Here is a 16789-nt window from a genome sequence, read left to right on the forward strand (position 1 = left end):
TGAATTTATTACCAATGCTATTTCGGACAGAAATATACGTTGCAGCTTTGCGTTTACGATGCCATCAAGAAGTTGAATCTTAAACCTTCTTTGGCCAGAATTAAAGCTACTGCAAGACAACTCCGGACGAAACAGTAAGTATCATTGATTAGTGATTATAAGCGTGTGTGTGTGTGTGTGTGTGTGTGTGTGTGTGTGTGTGTGTGTGTGTGTGTGTGTGTGTGTGTGTGTGTGTGTGTGTGTGTGTGTGTGTGTGTGTGTGTGTGTGTGTGTGTGTGTGTGTGTGTGTGTGTGTGTGTGTGTGTGTGTGTGTGTGTGTGTGTGTGTGTGTGTGTGTGTGTGTGTGTGTGTGTGTGTGTGTGTGTGTGTGTGTGTGTGTGTGTGTGTGTGTGTGTGTGTGTGTGTGTGTGTGTGTGTGTCTGTGTATGTGTGTGTGTGTGAGTGTGTGTGTGTGTGTGTGTGTGTGTGTGTGTGTGTGTGTGTGTGTGTGTGTGTGTGTGTGTGTGTGTGTGTGTGTGTGTGTGTGTGTGTGTGTGTGTGTGCATGTGTGTGTGTGTGTGGGATTATTTTTTCTTTTTTTTTTTAATGGTAAGGTTTAGGAAAGCTTCAAGAAGCCTGGCCTGTAGTGAAGGTGGCACGGTGTGGTATCCACTAGTTGCCTAGTGCAGCTTCACTAAAACCCATTCCTTACTCTCTCCTCTGCCTGGATCCCCCCGGGACCACTGTGAAGCGACTACTTCAGGGGGTGGCTGTGTTCATGCACTTGTCGTACTCTCAGCGCTAGCCAGGGTGATGCCGATAGGGATCATACCGGCGATAACGCATACTGCCTCCAACGAGATGGTTCTGTACGCACTCACGACTCGCATGGCCATGAGCCGGAACGTACTGCTCAGTTTCCTTTGGTTCTGCTTCGTTTCCAGCGCTGGAACCCAGGCTGGACCTCCATATCTCAGTATCGATGATGACACGCTGGCCAGAAGACACCTCTTGCTACTGCTAGGACCAGCGTTGTTCGGCATGATTCTAGCTATCGCGTTGATGGCCTTCGAATCCTTCTCACAGGCATATTCGACGTGGCTGTTGAAGTTTAGCCGGTCATCGATCATCACTCCCAGGTATTTTAACACACGCTTCGAGGCTATGGTGTGCTCCCCGACGGTGATTCCTGCCCGCTGTACCGCTTTACAGTTACTGACCAATAACACTTCCGTTTTGTGGTGGGCTATTTGCAGCTTCGCTCCTTTCATCCAGTTACCAATCATGTCGATTGCCTCGGTTGACAACACTTCCACCTCTTCCAGCGTCTCGCCTGTTACCGTCAAGACGACGTCGTCCGCAAAGCCAACGATCTCAACTCCTTTGGGCAGTTTCAGCGTTAGCACGCTGCACACTGGGGCAGATCAGTGATTTTCTCGGAAAAAATTAATAACTTTTGAACGAAGCATCCAATCAGAATACTGTCTTCGGTAAAGTTGTTTGTATTAGTTAAGCGCTTCTTCTGAATAAATTAATTAGTTCGCAACTTGGTCGTAGAGATGGCGCGCGAACCTAACTTTTGAATAAAGCATCCTAGACGTATGGTGTTTTCAACAAAGTTTTTTATCTATTAAAATGAAGGAAAGTTGCAAAAGACATAAAACTTCCATACCCTTTAGTTTCGGAGATATACGGTATATTGAAAAATATGATGTCAAAATTCGTATTTCTTAACTTTTTTGTATATTTTCATATGTTTGCTCTGGTTTCTGCATTTATTCCAACGAAAACAAACTAGGTGCGAATTTTCATTGAACTGTTTGTGGAATTTATAGTGGTTTTAGTGAAATATTCTCGAAAAACATGATATTTTGCCTCTATTTTAGGTGGGTGGGATTCTCGAAAGGGCAGCTAAGGGCAGCTGGACTTTGTCTCTTTTGCTAGCTCATGTCATTGTCTAACATACACCAGAAAACTGAAGACATTATATTCGATGATTTTTTTTAATTTCACTTTAAATATACCGATAAAAACATCCTTTACATTGAAATGAACTGTTTCACATAATGAAAAACATTATATAAATTTTTGACATGTCACCATTTTTAAATGCTGTGCTGAATTTTGAGATTGTTTACTTATTATGAGCTGCCAGCGAACCAGGGGCCTGGCTGGTGGCCATGTTTTTGATGCTATCATCTGTTTTTGACTCTCTGCTTAATACACGATTATCCGTCCCTTTCCACCATGTATACGTCAGCTCAATCAGCTGCATTACCCAGGTAAAGTTGTATATGTGACATCATCGTACAAGCTGTGTGCTGCCGTGCCAACGTGATCGTGTACAACGTACAATTATCGATTACTTTTTCGAAGAGACGTATCAGCTTTTGTAAACAATGCATTTGATCGTCGGTTTGGTGTAACTGGTAGCTCATCCACGCATACGAACACCACTATCATGCAGGAGAAAATTTCCCCTATCTGATGGTAGTGTTAGTATACGTGAGCAAACTACCAGTTACGCCAAAACGACGATCAAATGCATTGTTTACAAAGCTGATACATCTCTCGAAAAAGTAATCGAGAATTATTAATGTGCGTCAATGTTTCAGTAGTTGGTATCCATAAGCGTGAATTTTTTTCTCGTCTCAGTTCAGTGATCAATTTCCGGTGTTGAGCAATAATCCACAAAGTTGCTATAATGGATTCACCTTCAATGTAAATTTTCAACAGTTGTTTATTCTATGCCATATGCTCAACATTCGTTTAGTGGTGTCTCAAAATTAATTTTAGTAAAGATAATAGATCACACAAGCACATCAAACTATTTTTACAACCAGATCCATTAATTACAAGTCTGTGAAAAAGACCGAAGAAAAATTCAGCCCAATTAATAAAAAACATAGCGAGGTATTGGCATTATTACAACCACCGGATTCATTTGACAAATAGTGACAGTTAAGGACAACTGATTTCTTAATACTTCAACTTAAGAGATAGTTTAATCTTTAAACCATTACTGCTTCTGCAATTTAAAAAGTTTAACGAATAAAAATTATACATAACTGACAGGTTTCCTTATTAGTAGAGATACTTGTAACGGTTTACAAAAGGTGAAATTAAAAAAAATCATCGAATATCATGTCTTCAGTTTTCTGGTATATGTTAGACAATGACATGAGCTAGCAAAAGAGACAAAGTCCAGCTGCCCTTAGCTGCCCCTACGAGAATCCCACCCACCTAAAATAGAGGCAAAATATCATGTTTTTCGAGAATATTTCACTAAAACCACTATAAATTCCACAAATAGTGCAATGAAAATTTGCATCTAGTTTGTTTTCGTTGGAATAAATGCAGAAACCAGAGCAAACATATGAAAATATACAAAAAAGTTAAGAAATACGAATTTTGACATCATATTTTTCAATATACCCTATATCTCCGAAACTAAAGGTTATGGAAGTTTTATGTCTTCTGCAACTTTCCTTCATTTTAATAGATGAAAAACTTTGTTGAAAACACTATACGTCTAGGAGTTCAAAAGTTAGATTCGCGCGCCATCTCTACGACCAAGTTGCGAACTAATTAATTTATTCAGAAGAAGCGCTTAACTAATACAAACAACTTTACCCAAGACAGTATTCTGATTGGATGCTTTGTTCAAAAGTTATTAATTTTTTCCGAGAAAATCACTGATCTGCCCCAGTGTGCGCCGTTGTACATCCCGTTCCAGAGCGTTGGACCAAGGATGGAGCCTTGTGGAACTCCCGCTGTAATCCTAATCGATCTCTCTCCCATGTCTGTCTCGTAGACCAGAACCCGGTTCTGGAAATAACTCCTCAGGATCCTGCACAGGTAGTCAGGGACCTTCATTCTATGCAGTGCTTCGGAGATGGCCTCCCAGCTGGCGCTGTTGAACGCATTCTTGACGTCGATCGTTATCATGGCGCAATATCGATCTCCTCTCCGCTTCTGTTTGGACGCCTTTTCAGCTCTCTCGACCACTGTCCGAATTGCATCCACCGTCGATCTCCCTTTCCGGAATCCGAACTGCCTCTCCGACAATCCGTGCTCACTCTCCGTGTATTTCGTCAGCCTGTTTAGGATGATCCTCTCCAAGAGTTTTCCGAGTGTATCCAGTAGGCATATAGGCCTGTATGGTGCTGGATCCCCCGGCGGTTTTCCTGGTTTCGGCAGCAACACTAGCTTCTGTATCTTCCACCTGTCAGGGAAGTGACCCTCGTTCGGGCATTTCTGATGATGACTGGATCGCCGCTTTTATCGCTACGTTGGGGATTCCATCCGGACCGGGAGCTTTCTTCACCTTCAATCCTTTCGCCACTGCTACGAGCTCCTCGTTGGTGACTTCGACGTTATCTCCCTCTCCTTCTCCGTACGGTGTAGGTGGCCAGGTTGTTGGGTCGTGCTTCGGGAAAAGTCCTTCCACGATGACTTTCAGCTTCTCTGGGCACATTTCAGCGGGCATCGTTGGACCTCTGATCTTCGCCATAACGACTCGGTATGCGTCGCCCCAGGGGTTGGCATCAGCGTCTCGACACAGCTTCTTAAAACAGTTCGACTTGCTCTGCTTTATCACTCGTTTAAAAGCGGCCCTGGCCGCTCGAAACACTTCTCTTCGTTCCTCTCTGTCTGCTTCCGTTCTTGCTATCTGAACACTTCTTCTGGCTCTGAGACAACTAGCGCGGAGAGTGCTAAGTGCCTCGTTCCACCAGTAGACTGGACGCCGTCTGTTATTTGGCTCCAGTTTCTTCGGCATGGTCGTGTCACATGCTCTCACTAACGTTTCTGTCAGCTCGTCCGCATTTAGATCTACGGGACTCCCGTCCACACAAAGTGCCTCAACGAACAAATCCTTGTCGAAAGCTTTCGTCTTCCACTTTCGGTCACAAGTTCTCGTCCTCCGTACTGCCACAGTATTCCGTTGGCCGATGCCATATCGTATCGCCTGATGGTCGCTATGGATTTATCTTCGCACACTCTCCAATCCATGTTTGCCATCAGCGACGGACTGCAGAAAGTAACGTCGATAATGGATTCTCGGCCATCTCTGCGAAAAGTGCTGCTGGTGCCTTTATTGGCCAGCATAACTTCCAGTTTTGCCAGAGCTTCCAGCAGACTGTGCCCTCTTACATTGGAACACCTGCTTCCCCACCCCACTGCCCAAGCATTGAAGTCTCCTCCGATGACTACCGGTCGTCGTCCGACCAGCTCTTCGGTAAGTCCATCCAGCATCTCGTGGAACTTCTCCATCGTCCATCTGGGGGGTGCGTAACAACTACACATGAAGATTCCGTTGATTTTGGCGATCACGAAGCCTTCGTATGAGCTCGCAACCACCATAACTTGTATAGCAGCCATCCCAGCTCTATCCGCCACCCAGTTACCGTTATCGGGAGGGACTCGATACGGTTCCGCAATGATTGCAACGTCGCACTTTGTTTCTGTTGTCGACTGCCGCAACAGTTGCTGAGCAATGTCGCAATGATTGAGGTTTATTTGGGTTACCTCCATTACTGTTGGCCTGCCATCGCTTTTTTGTATGCTAGGCATTTGAAGCCTCCCGTCGTATGATCGTTACCGTCCTCTTTTTTGCAGAGCATACACCTCGGATACTTCGTGCAGCCTCTTGCAATATGGCCTTTCTCTCCGCATTTCCTGCACAGATCAGATCTGTCAGGGCCATTGCAGTTCCTCGCCTGGTGACCGAATCCCATGCACTTGAAGCATCGCTCCAGTTGCTTGGTAACCCGAGGAGTGGCTTTCAGCGAGCACAATGACCAGCCAACCTTGACCTTGCCCGTCTCCAACAGCTTATTCGCTGCAACTGTCGAAAGCCGTATAGCCGCCGTTTGCATGCCGCCGTACACCTTCCTCATGTGGATTGACATCGGGACATCTCCCAGATCGCAGTGCACTCTCAACGCACTTCTTAGCTCCTCTTCTGTGGTGATCTCGTCCAGGTCCCTGCACTCGACCACTGTCTCCTGGGATAGAGCTCTTACGCTTGCCCCTTCGCCAAGAGACTTTTCGACGAGCTCTTTGAAGGCTGAGCTCTTGATAGCAGGATCCTTCTTCAGCTCAAAGAGGATCTCGCCTTTCTGGGTTCGCCTGATTTTCACCACGTTCTCTCCTAGTTGCTTCAACTCCGGATCCTCTCGTACCTTCCGGAGGAGTGCTGCATACGACGTTTTGTCCTTAGCTTCGACGATCAGAGCATCGCCCTTACTTCGCTCCCGACGAGTCCTGGGTATCTCCTTCTTCTGTTCAGCTTTTTTCTTCACGTCTTTTTCCTTCCGTTTTTTCCACTTCTCCTTCGGCTTCTCGACGGTACGTCAGCCTTCCTCCTTGTTGTCTTCTTTGTCGTTCTTGACTTTTTTCAACTCCTCTTCCTCTCCTGGCGTTTCCCTTTTCCTCTTCTCCGAGCGTGGATTTCGAGGTCCCTTTGGCGTCTCCTGTATTTCAGCTGCTGCTTTCTCCTTGGCCGCGATCAGCGCCTTTTCGGCAGTCACGGATCTCGTCCTCAGCACATCCTGTTCACGTTCGGCAGCAATAATGGCGGATTTGATGCCCATCACCATTTCCTTTATTGCCTTGTGGACGTTGCTCTTATCCTTGATGAAGTCATGGAGTTCATTGATCCTCCTCCTGACCTCCATCAATTTGGTCTTCCCAAGCTGCAATCCTTCTTGGGGTGTGCTACTGCTGGATTTCGGTGTGAACACCTGGCTTAGCATAAGACCTACCTCTCCTTGGTGTCCTTGCTGCTCACCTTGGGGCTTACTGCTGCTGTTGGAACTCGCTGTGGCCTCCAGGTTGGTCTGGTGATCTCTGCAATATCCCGCTCCTTGCGAACACGTTCGCTCCTCCGTTTTCAATTTCTGGCGTCTTGCCGCCGTCCTTCATATTTTTTTTTGGGTTTTCTCATTTTCTTCTTTTTTGTTTTTTTCTCCGTTTTTCTGTGTGTGTGTGTGTGTGTGTGTGTGTGTGTGTGTGTGTGTGTGTGTGTGTGTGTGTGTGTGTGTGTGTGTGTGTGTGTGTGTGTGTGTGTGTGTGTGTGTGTGTGTGTGTATGTGTGTGTGTGTGTATATATGTGTGTGTGTGTGTGTGTGTGTGTGTGTGTGTGTGTGTGTGTGTGTGTGTGTGTGTGTGTGTGTGTGTGTGTGTGTGTGTGTGCGTGTGTGTGTGTGTGTGTGTGTGTGTGTGTGTGTGTGTGTGTGTGTGTTTGTGTGTGTGTGTGTGTGTGTTTGTGTGTGTGTGTGTGTGTGTGTGTGTGTGTGTGTGTGTGTGTGTGGGGGTGTGAGTTTTCAATAGAATGCTTCTTAATGTGCTGTTTACATTATGCTACTTCAGCACTATCAACTGGCCCAACCAGCTAAACCAACTACCACGAATTTGCAGTTACTCCGGAAATCTCATACTGATGGATGCGGCCGCCCTGTATACATTATGCTTCTTTGTAGTACAGTTCTAGTACACTTGCACCAGCACACCAGCAATAGGAGCAACTTAAATTCGTGCTAGTGGGTTGAGCTGGTGGAGTTAGGGAACTAGCATGAATGTAAATAATCCATTACTGCGTAACTACTCTGATTTACCCTCTCTGGTAATCCCCAGTGTAGTATAAGTTTGAATCCGAATTAGCTAAAAATTTTAATTAATTATAAAAACCTGATTTGGAATCGATTGCGCTTGATGTTTTGAACCACCGATTTACTGAAATATCTTAATTTAGTTATTTTGTAACACAAGGCGGGAGTCAAAATTCCAGCATTAATTGGAATCATTTTCCATAGCAAGGAATTATACAAATTGTCATGGACATCGGAAAAGGTCAAGTTTGATTAATTCGTCAGTTGGCATGAAACTACTCTATATTGTTTCAACTTAAATTGAAATGTTCATCAAATCACAAATCAATTTTAATGTTTAGTTAATACATAGTTTTCCTTTATTTATCAAGGTTCCGTCGAATTTTTGAGCAAAGTGGAATAAGTGTACCAAAGTTAGACTGGGAGACACGCTGGATTTCCGCTTATATCATGCTGGAATATTTCGCTAAGAACGAGCAATTCCTTAGGGACTTAATCGAAGAAAACAACCACGTTCAATTAACTGAAGAAGACTGGCAGTTCATTAAGGAATTCGTAGAATCATTTCATCCGGTGTATAGCGCAACAGTTCGCTTGCAAAGCGAAACACTAATCATGGGAGACTTCTTCTTCATTTGGTTAGAATGTGTATTACAGTTGGAGAAAATGAATAACAATATTATGGTTTGTACTCTGGTCGCTGCTATGCATACACGTCAAGCAGTTATGTTCGATGGAAAAGCCTTTCTCGCAGCATTGTACCTTGATCCTCGCATAAATTATGTACAATCCGAGTTTCTCACGGAAGAACAAAAAAGTGTTGGCCTACAACACTTGAAGAAGCTATGGGAGAAAATTAAGATGGATATCAATGAACCAATCAAATCAGCTGACGTTCCATCATCTTCAACAACTCCAGTCTCGTGTATCGAAGCAATGTTAAGAAAAAAAGAATGTGCAACGGATCAGTCAAAACAATTAGTGGATACCAAGCTAAGAGAAATGCCGCTACGACCTCGAATGCTGTCATCAGATTCAGTCATTGAATACTACTGGAACCAAAAAAGAACCGAGCCAATCCTGTATTCCATGGCACAAGTTGCGCTTGCAGTTCCCTGCACTCAGGTTTCTGCTGAACGTTCATTTAGTGCGTTACGGTTGGTATTGACTGATAAACGTTTGCGCCTGAGTGACAAAAACTTGTCCAACATTTTGTTTGTCAAGTTGAACAGAGAACTTTTTGGAAAGGTAGAAGTTGGTTATTCGCCAAAAAAATAGTTTATATATTGAACTGTTATCTTTTATAAAATTTAAGAACATCAACGTATTTCTACAGCGTTTTCAATCATTTAAAATCTGAAATAAACGATCATTCGAATAAAACAAGTAATTACAACTTTTTTTCTGTAGCTTTATTCTAGTAAGATACAAATCTTCATCCTCTGAGGTACACGAAACAGGTCCGATGGTGCCCAGTTTGATTGTGGACGATCTTCATTTTGAATCCTTATGTTATTTGAGGTGTCACATGATGAGTTTAACACGATTTAGGCCGATTGTAGACTCAAAACCCGTATTCACCGGAACATTTTCCGGCCATATCCTCGGACCCAGTTGACCGATTCCAATAATATTCTATGAACCCCCCATTCTCCCCCTCCCACAACCCAACCACACACACCGCATATATGGACGGGTTACTGCACCTACCTACATTATTTCCTTCCCTACTTCATGATGCAGTGCAAATTAAAGAAAGGGTAAAGAAAGAAGTATCAAGCGCCTCCATGCGTATGCAAACACAGAGCTTGTACCAAGAAGGGAACGTACCGTGGCGACCAGTGTCATTCGAAGTTCAAACTGGCGTGTTTACCGAAGTCGAAAATACTCGGCTTCGGTGCTTTTCTAAGCCAGAAACACTCGGCTCTGGTGTTTGCCGAACCATCAGACACCGGTGGTGAAAATTATACACGGCCACCGCCACCGGTGCTTTGGTCGCTACGTTTGGTGTTTGCTATCGAGTACTGGTGCGGAGTGTAAAATTCACTACTCTTGGTGGTGGGTAGAAAAGCCAGTACGCAGTGCAGTGTTGTGTTTAGACATGTCTGGGCAACACGAGCTAAAGTCTGAAGAACCAGGAGGTCAAACGGTAAGATCCCCGCGTCAGCCAAAATCACTGGAATCGGGCTAGTGACATTCAATGACCACAACAGTCCAATAACGTTCGATCGAATGGCCTTAGAAAAACTTCATGTTTCTGCAACTCAAGAAAATCTCGCGGTTCAGAAACTTTGAATAAAAAAAAATTAATTACGTAACTTTGAAAATTTTGAGAAGAAGCTTGAAAATTGTTCAAGAATGTTGAACTTCTAAAAAAAACAATTTGAGCTAGGGGAATCCTGCTCACCTCTTGCTACGCCACTGTTGACACATACAATTTGTCATTTTTTCTTTCTAATGGTGGTTAGCTCCAACTGATATTATCCTCGAATTAAATCTCGATCAAGAATGTCCGGCTGCCTTGATTTCGTCATCAAAGTTAATCAACACGACTCTAAGGAAACATTTTACAGGTTATCCAAACAGAGTCGGTATTATATATTAATCCAACTTGGAGCTTACCGCCATAAGAGTCACAATCAGTGATTTTATGATCGCTGAGTGAGTGAGCGAGTGAGTGAAAGAAAATTGATAAAATCGCTGATTGCGACTCTCAGCAATCGAAAATGACAGGACTAATATATAAAGAGCGAGAGGTATTTAGTTCTTCCACTAAGACGCTCACATTCATCAGGTTGAATGTGACAAGCACATAATTTGCAACCTCTTCTTGTATCTTACAAGTAGAATATATGATCATAACATCTAATGATGTCATAATTCCGAAAAACTTGTTGAGAATTTGCAACCATATCGTTTTACATTTTTCGTCAAAACAAGTTTTTTGACTCTCAAAAAATCTATTTCTTCTTCCACTGCAGGTGAATTTCCATGGATGGCTTTTGTGTACGTAATCGAAGCTGGGTACGAGATCTACAAGTGCGGAGGATCCCTAATTCAGTCCAAAGTAGTCCTCACCGTTGCACACTGCATCGAGAACCTGCAACCAGACAAGCTGAAAGTACGATTAGGCGAGTGGGATCTAGAAAGTATGGTTGAAATCTACCCACCACAGGACCGTTCGGTACTGAAAACGATCACCCATCCCCAGTACTACGATGAACTGCTTCTTAATGACATTGCAATTCTGTTCATCAACGACCACGTCCAATTTACAGAAGTAGTTGGAACGGTATGCCTTCCGCCACAGAATTCAAACTTTGATAAGAAACGATGCGTATTCAGTGGTTGGGGACAGGACGTCCATGGGCGAAACTCATCTATTCTGAAACGGACTAAACTACCGATCTTACCTCGAGACGAATGTGAGCAAAATCTGAGAAAGATGCTTAAAAGTGATACAGTTGAACTGCACGAAAGTTTCCTTTGCGCCGGAGGTGAATCCGGCAAAGATGCATGTCAAGGCGATGGAGGATCACCATTGGTTTGTAAGGTTCCAAACTCCGAGAATCAGTACTATCTGGTAGGAATTGTAGCATTCGGAACGCACTGCGGGACTCGGGACGTTCCAGGGGTGTACGTCAATGTTCCTTACTATCGTGATTGGATCGACGGTGAAATTGCTAAAATGTATCACGTTGACTTATTTGTAGATTAGTTATTAGAGGATATTGGGTATTATTTAATTTACTGTTTGTCTAGGTCATGAAGATAAAATTTGGACATGTACAATATTTGCATTAACGTAAACGAAAGACATAGCTAGTTGGATACATTTTCAAGTCATTTTCCGAACGACCAAAAGAAATTTCCAATTCATAAGCATCTGGATCGTATGCACGCAAAAAAAAACGCTCCGTTATTCGTGAACAAAAAATCATGAAGGCCTGAACTGTCAGTTAATCCAATTTTAAAGAACCTAATCCCAAACCCATGAACTTAATTCACGTCTGCTCAGCGTGAGCAGCAAATTCGTAACGCTATTGTAAATACCTAATAAAACCATGATTTTGTGATACCATGCACCCACAAACGTTCCTTCCCATGATTGCGTTCCTGCATCCGTGAACTTGGATCACGGCAGAACTGCAACTGTCATTTTTAATGGTTGTTTATTGTTTATGGTCAGTCACTTGTACGGTAGTGAATCGTCCGGTTTACGGGCACTTGTACCGGTGGTGGTGTGTGTGTGTGTGTGTGTGTGTGTGTGCAGGCATGGAAAATCATTCACATTCATTTCATGCATTCATTTACATTCATTTGCCTCTAACTTTTTTCATCAACAGCATTCCCCAAAATGTTGCTTAGAACTTTAGTAGGTTTTGTTATTAGCTATTGCCCATTACTCAAATATGTATCTCATATGCATCACAAATTAGAGCGGGCAGAACTTGTTACTGTTGTTGTCACAGTAGTGGCTTCTGTTCGCTCTGGTTCGTCATGCATAAGAGATACGGATTTGAGTTGTTAACAAAAGTTGTAGGTTATAGCAAAACCTACAAAAGTTCGATACATCATTTTGAGGAATTCTGTTAATGAAAAAGTTAGGGGCAAATGAATGTAAATGAATGCACAAAATGAATGCAAATGGTTTTCCATGCCTGTGTGTGTGTATTCATTCTAACCCCCACTGGCCGGCACTGGTATTATGGAAGAAATTTGCTTACAACAATCCTTGATGTAATAAGTTAAAGCAAGTTTAGTCCGGGAGTTAAAAAGCGATAGCTCTACTGCAGATTCAGCAATCAATTTCAGAATGCCTGGTAATTCACGTCCATTCCGAGGTTACTTTCACATACAATAAGCCCCACGTGTAAGCACTACCGTTATCATATGAATAATGGTACTGCAAACACACTTCCAGATTTCGAAATCTGGCGCGTATTTAGTAATATTTGGAAATATGCATTTATGATTGATTTATAATCAGATGGAGCTCACCAAATTCTGCCTCCGTAAATGCGCTGGTTTGTTCACTCGCTGGTTTGGTAATCGAAAAAATCTTCCGCGTTGTTTTTACAACCGAACATTTTTAATTACATGCGAAGTTTTTCATTTGCACTGAATTTTTGCCTAACACTTCATTCGCGTGCATCCTCCGGAAGGCAGAACGCCAGCACCAAGAAAAGAAAAAAATACCCGGTAAAACTCTTCTTGGGAGGGAGGCAAAGCACCAAAAACAAGCAAATAGAAAAATCGACCATCATGAAATTAGCACTCTTATGGATATTCCGGATCTCGCGGAGAATGGTCTCATCCTGGTCCAAGTTTATGTCACGAAAAAAAAACTGCGGAGCTCTAGGATCAATTTTATGGATTTACCACTTTATAGATGTTTCGGATCTTCCGGAGGATGGTCCCATGGCCATCCAGGTCCATGTTTATGTCACGACCCCAAATTCATTCTTATGTCACAGTTCCATGTGTTTTCGAAAAAACTGCGGAACTCTAGGATCAGTTTAATGGATGGACTTTTATAGATGTTTCGGATTTTTCGGAGGATGGCTTTATGGCTAACCGGGACCGCAATTTCTTTCTTATATCACAGTTCCACGTGTTTTTGAATAAAAAAACTGTGTAGCTTTAGGATCAGTTTCATGGTTGGACCACTTTTAGGGATGTTCCGGATCTTCCGGAGGACGGTCCCATGACCATGTTTATGTCACGACCCCAAATTCTTTGTTATATCACAGTTCCAATTGTTTTCGAACAAACCGTGGAACATTATGATCAGTTTCATGGATTGACCGATTTTACGGATGTTGCGGATCTTCCGGAGGACGGTCCCATGGCCATCTTAGTCCATGTTTATGTCACGACTCCAAATTTTATCTTATATCACAGTTCCAAATGTTTAAAAAAAAAACGCGGAGCTTTAGGATCAGTTTCATAGATTGACCACTTTTACGAATGTTCCGGATCTTCCAGAGGACCTTTCCGTTGTCTCCAGGATCCATATGTAAGAACCATGACTGTATTCTGGCTAATTATGAAAATTTGTGCGAATTAATCAAAATTATAGATCTTAAGTCACTTGCAAAGACCATAAACACAACCCTAAAAAAAAACGTGTAACGACTATTTTCGCTTTTTAAAAAAGTAGACGACCCTTTCTTCAATCTTTTTAAGATCATAAATAAGAATATTAGTGGTACCGCGATTTTTGAAATACATCAAGAAATGGCTAAGCTATGCCATTGCAAACTTGCCGTTACACGCTTTTCAGAGGCATCGTATTCGGAGTGTTAATAAACCAGATTTAAAACAACGTCGTTTCTTTTAACCTACGCAAGGCAAAATATCGCATGTTAACGATTTGTACCGGATCGGTAGCAAAAGCACGAAAACTCTCAACTGATACAATTCACCCGACATCACTCTCGTCGGCAGCACGCATTAACAACTATTTTACGACATCATTATCGACCGTACAAGCAGATTTAATATTCATTTGAAACCATTGCAATTTGTTATGGCTAATGTAATCGGTCCAGTTTTTACGAAGAATTCAAGATCAACAATTAGAAAGGTCTCATCAGTTTTTGTAAGCAAAAATCCTTGCAGCCTTTTCTCGTGAAACGGAGCTCGCCTACGCATACAAAAAAAAAAATCGAATAGGAGTTGCTTTCAAATACCTGATGATGTCCTGGGTCTGCATAGATTAGCTCTGATTCACGAGAAATGGCCGCACGAAGTTTTGTTTACAAAAGCGGATGAGGCCTTTTCAATTGTTGATTTTGCATTATCTCATTTATAATAGTAAAAAATGGATAGGTATCTGTTGGATATAGGTGATCAATTACAAACATAATGCATGGTTTCAAAACTATTGAAAAACTTCAGTTTACTACCATAGTTTATTTAAGATCTCACTCCGGTTGATTGACATTGCAATTTTTACATTCGTCCTTCATAATTTCATTCAATGGATATTTTTCCGGAGTGTTTGTTTCTCGAACCATAAACCTTCTGATGAAAGGCGCCACCAACTTTGGGTCAATCGGCTCTCTGTCATAGCTGCCTCTTATTATGCTTACAAGAGAGCCTACGGTGCACGAAACTATAGTTCCAAAAAGTGTAAAGTACTGGTATGATATGTGATGAAGGGACTTTTCCATATCATCAAAAGTGGGAGCAGGTTTGCTGGTATTTGTAAACTGATAGCTACACCCGGAGACATTCACATCCTTGGTACTGTAGATTATCTCCCCTGTTGCCAATGATGCTTGAGATCTGAAGCATAGGTAGCACATGGACAAGAATCCTGTTATTCCACCATAGAGGGCTCCCTGAAATAAAATAATGAGAAACGGATGTAACTTTATGAGCAGAAATTGACATAGATCATTTTACCGTTGCATTTACCCATGGCATAAGAATACCCATTACGAACAAACCAAACAGTGGCCCTCCGGAAGTGGAGCTAAGGGTCATCGTTAATTGCATCACCGCGCCCAAGTGTTCAACGATGTAGATGAAAATTACTGAAATCACCCCAAATATAAGCACTGATCCGCGCAATGTGTAGCTGATATGTTTATCTGTAAGCCTATTTCCAAAATAGGGTTTCACAAAGTCCTCAAACGTAATCGCAGCTAAAGCATTCAGGGCTGAAGACAACGAACTCAGGGCGGCACTAAAAATCCCGGCCACGAAAACTCCTGCTACACCGGGGTAGTTTTGGAATATGTCCATCACAAACAGAGGCAGCAGCTGGTCCTTTGCTGCAGCAAGCTGTAAAACATAAAAAGTCAAACATTTCCTTGTCATAATCTCCCCCAAAACTTCTCACGTTGGTAGTTAGGGGATCGCAGTCGTGGTAGGTGGCAAAGATGAGCATTCCAATAGAGGACAGCAGTACTATGACTAAGATCATTCCGAAAACGAACCCCCTTGAAGCTTTCCTCGCATCTTCCAACGTCGGCAGAGACAAGTAGCGTTGAATCATGTCCTGGCTGCACGAAACTCCATACGTGTACCAAACACTGCCTCCAACCATCATTGTCCACACGGAGTGCCTTAACGTCGGGTTGGGATCGAAATTCGGTGCTTCTAAACGTTTACCTGCCATATTACGTTCCCAAACTACTGCCGGGCCACCGACATCGATTACACCCTTAATCAGTACAACGAGTATGGCACCTAAAGTAACGGCAGATTGGATGACGTCCGTCCAGACAACGGCCTTCATGCCACCCTGAAAGCAGAGGACCAATTATGCATTGGATTTAAACCTGTCAAAAGTTCTGTACTTACTGCACTTGTGTAGAAAATGCATATTAGGCAAACTATAGGTGTTATCGTGTGTACGTTAATCCCCGTTACTGCAATCAAAATCAATAATTTTGTTTTAAAATGCTTATTTGAATTTTAATTGCATTTATGAACTAGCGAATGTAAAATGGATCAGACATGGAAAAATAGAGGGCGCGTATCCCTTGGAGATTTAAATCAACGAAAATTCCTTTATAACGTTACATGCAAAATAATGCTCCCAAATGGCTATTACACTGTATCGATCCAGATTTTGATGAAATGTCCTAAATAACGAAATTACATAATTCTAACACTTACCTTGATTGAACGCAAGAGCTGGTACATATATGACTACAGGCATCCATAGTAACTAAAAATACATTAAAATAATTTGAGTAAGTTATCATTGGGGTACACGCAATTAAATATTTTTAATTTTCAACTACAAACTGGAGCAGGTTTTTGAACATAAAATTACACGTTATTCATCAGAATTTCAATGATTTAAAATTGAAATTTATATGCCTCCATTAAGAGAGGCGTTGTCACTCGTATGGAGTGTACATAGATAAGTTCAAACTTTACCTCCAAGGGATAAAATTTAAATTGTTGACAGATTGTAAGGCATTGGAGTTCGTGTTTAGTCCCAGGTGACGACTTTGCGCTCATATAGAACGATGGGTTCTACGATTTCAGGCCTACAGCTAAGATGTCGAACACATGCGAGGATCAACCCACATTGCAGATGCTCTATCCCGATTGGCAGTGTATACACCGGAACAGTTTGATGCAGGAACTCAAGAATACATTCGTAATGTAGCCGAACAAGCAATACCAATTGCCTTAAGTATTGTTGAAATTGTCAACGAAACTATGGAAGA

The 16789-nt window shown here is 42.4% G+C and overlaps 2 protein-coding genes across 3 annotated transcripts in view; one reads left to right on the top strand and one right to left on the bottom strand.

Annotated features, from left to right (window-relative positions):
* The window catches only part of LOC135703038 (phenoloxidase-activating factor 2-like), a 28800-nt gene extending 17410 nt beyond the window's left edge, over nucleotides 1–11390 (top strand). The window contains exon 5 of one of the 2 annotated variants that reach the window (XM_065224140.1): nucleotides 10574–11390. In XM_065224140.1, coding sequence (XP_065080212.1) covers nucleotides 10574–11310 — 737 coding nt within the window. In that variant the 3' untranslated portion in view covers nucleotides 11311–11390. The remainder of the gene's footprint in view (nucleotides 1–10573) is intronic. The other variant, XM_065224139.1, reaches the window with a different exon arrangement.
* Nucleotides 11391–14521: 3131 nt separating this feature from the next.
* LOC135703036 (sodium-coupled monocarboxylate transporter 1-like) overlaps nucleotides 14522–16789 on the bottom strand; it is a 37357-nt gene continuing 35089 nt past the window's right edge. The window contains exons 5-9 of the mRNA XM_065224136.1: nucleotides 16227–16278; nucleotides 15909–15976; nucleotides 15445–15849; nucleotides 15006–15386; nucleotides 14522–14941 (exon numbers count right to left, since the gene is read on the bottom strand). Coding sequence (XP_065080208.1) covers nucleotides 14522–14941; nucleotides 15006–15386; nucleotides 15445–15849; nucleotides 15909–15976; nucleotides 16227–16278 — 1326 coding nt within the window. The remainder of the gene's footprint in view (nucleotides 14942–15005; nucleotides 15387–15444; nucleotides 15850–15908; nucleotides 15977–16226; nucleotides 16279–16789) is intronic.

The sequence above is a fragment of the Ochlerotatus camptorhynchus genome, unplaced genomic scaffold, assembly GCF_037179485.1.
Source record: "Ochlerotatus camptorhynchus isolate MF236.1 unplaced genomic scaffold, CSIRO-AGI_Acam_v1.1 ptg000206l, whole genome shotgun sequence".
Taxonomy (NCBI): Eukaryota; Metazoa; Arthropoda; class Insecta; order Diptera; family Culicidae; genus Ochlerotatus; species Ochlerotatus camptorhynchus.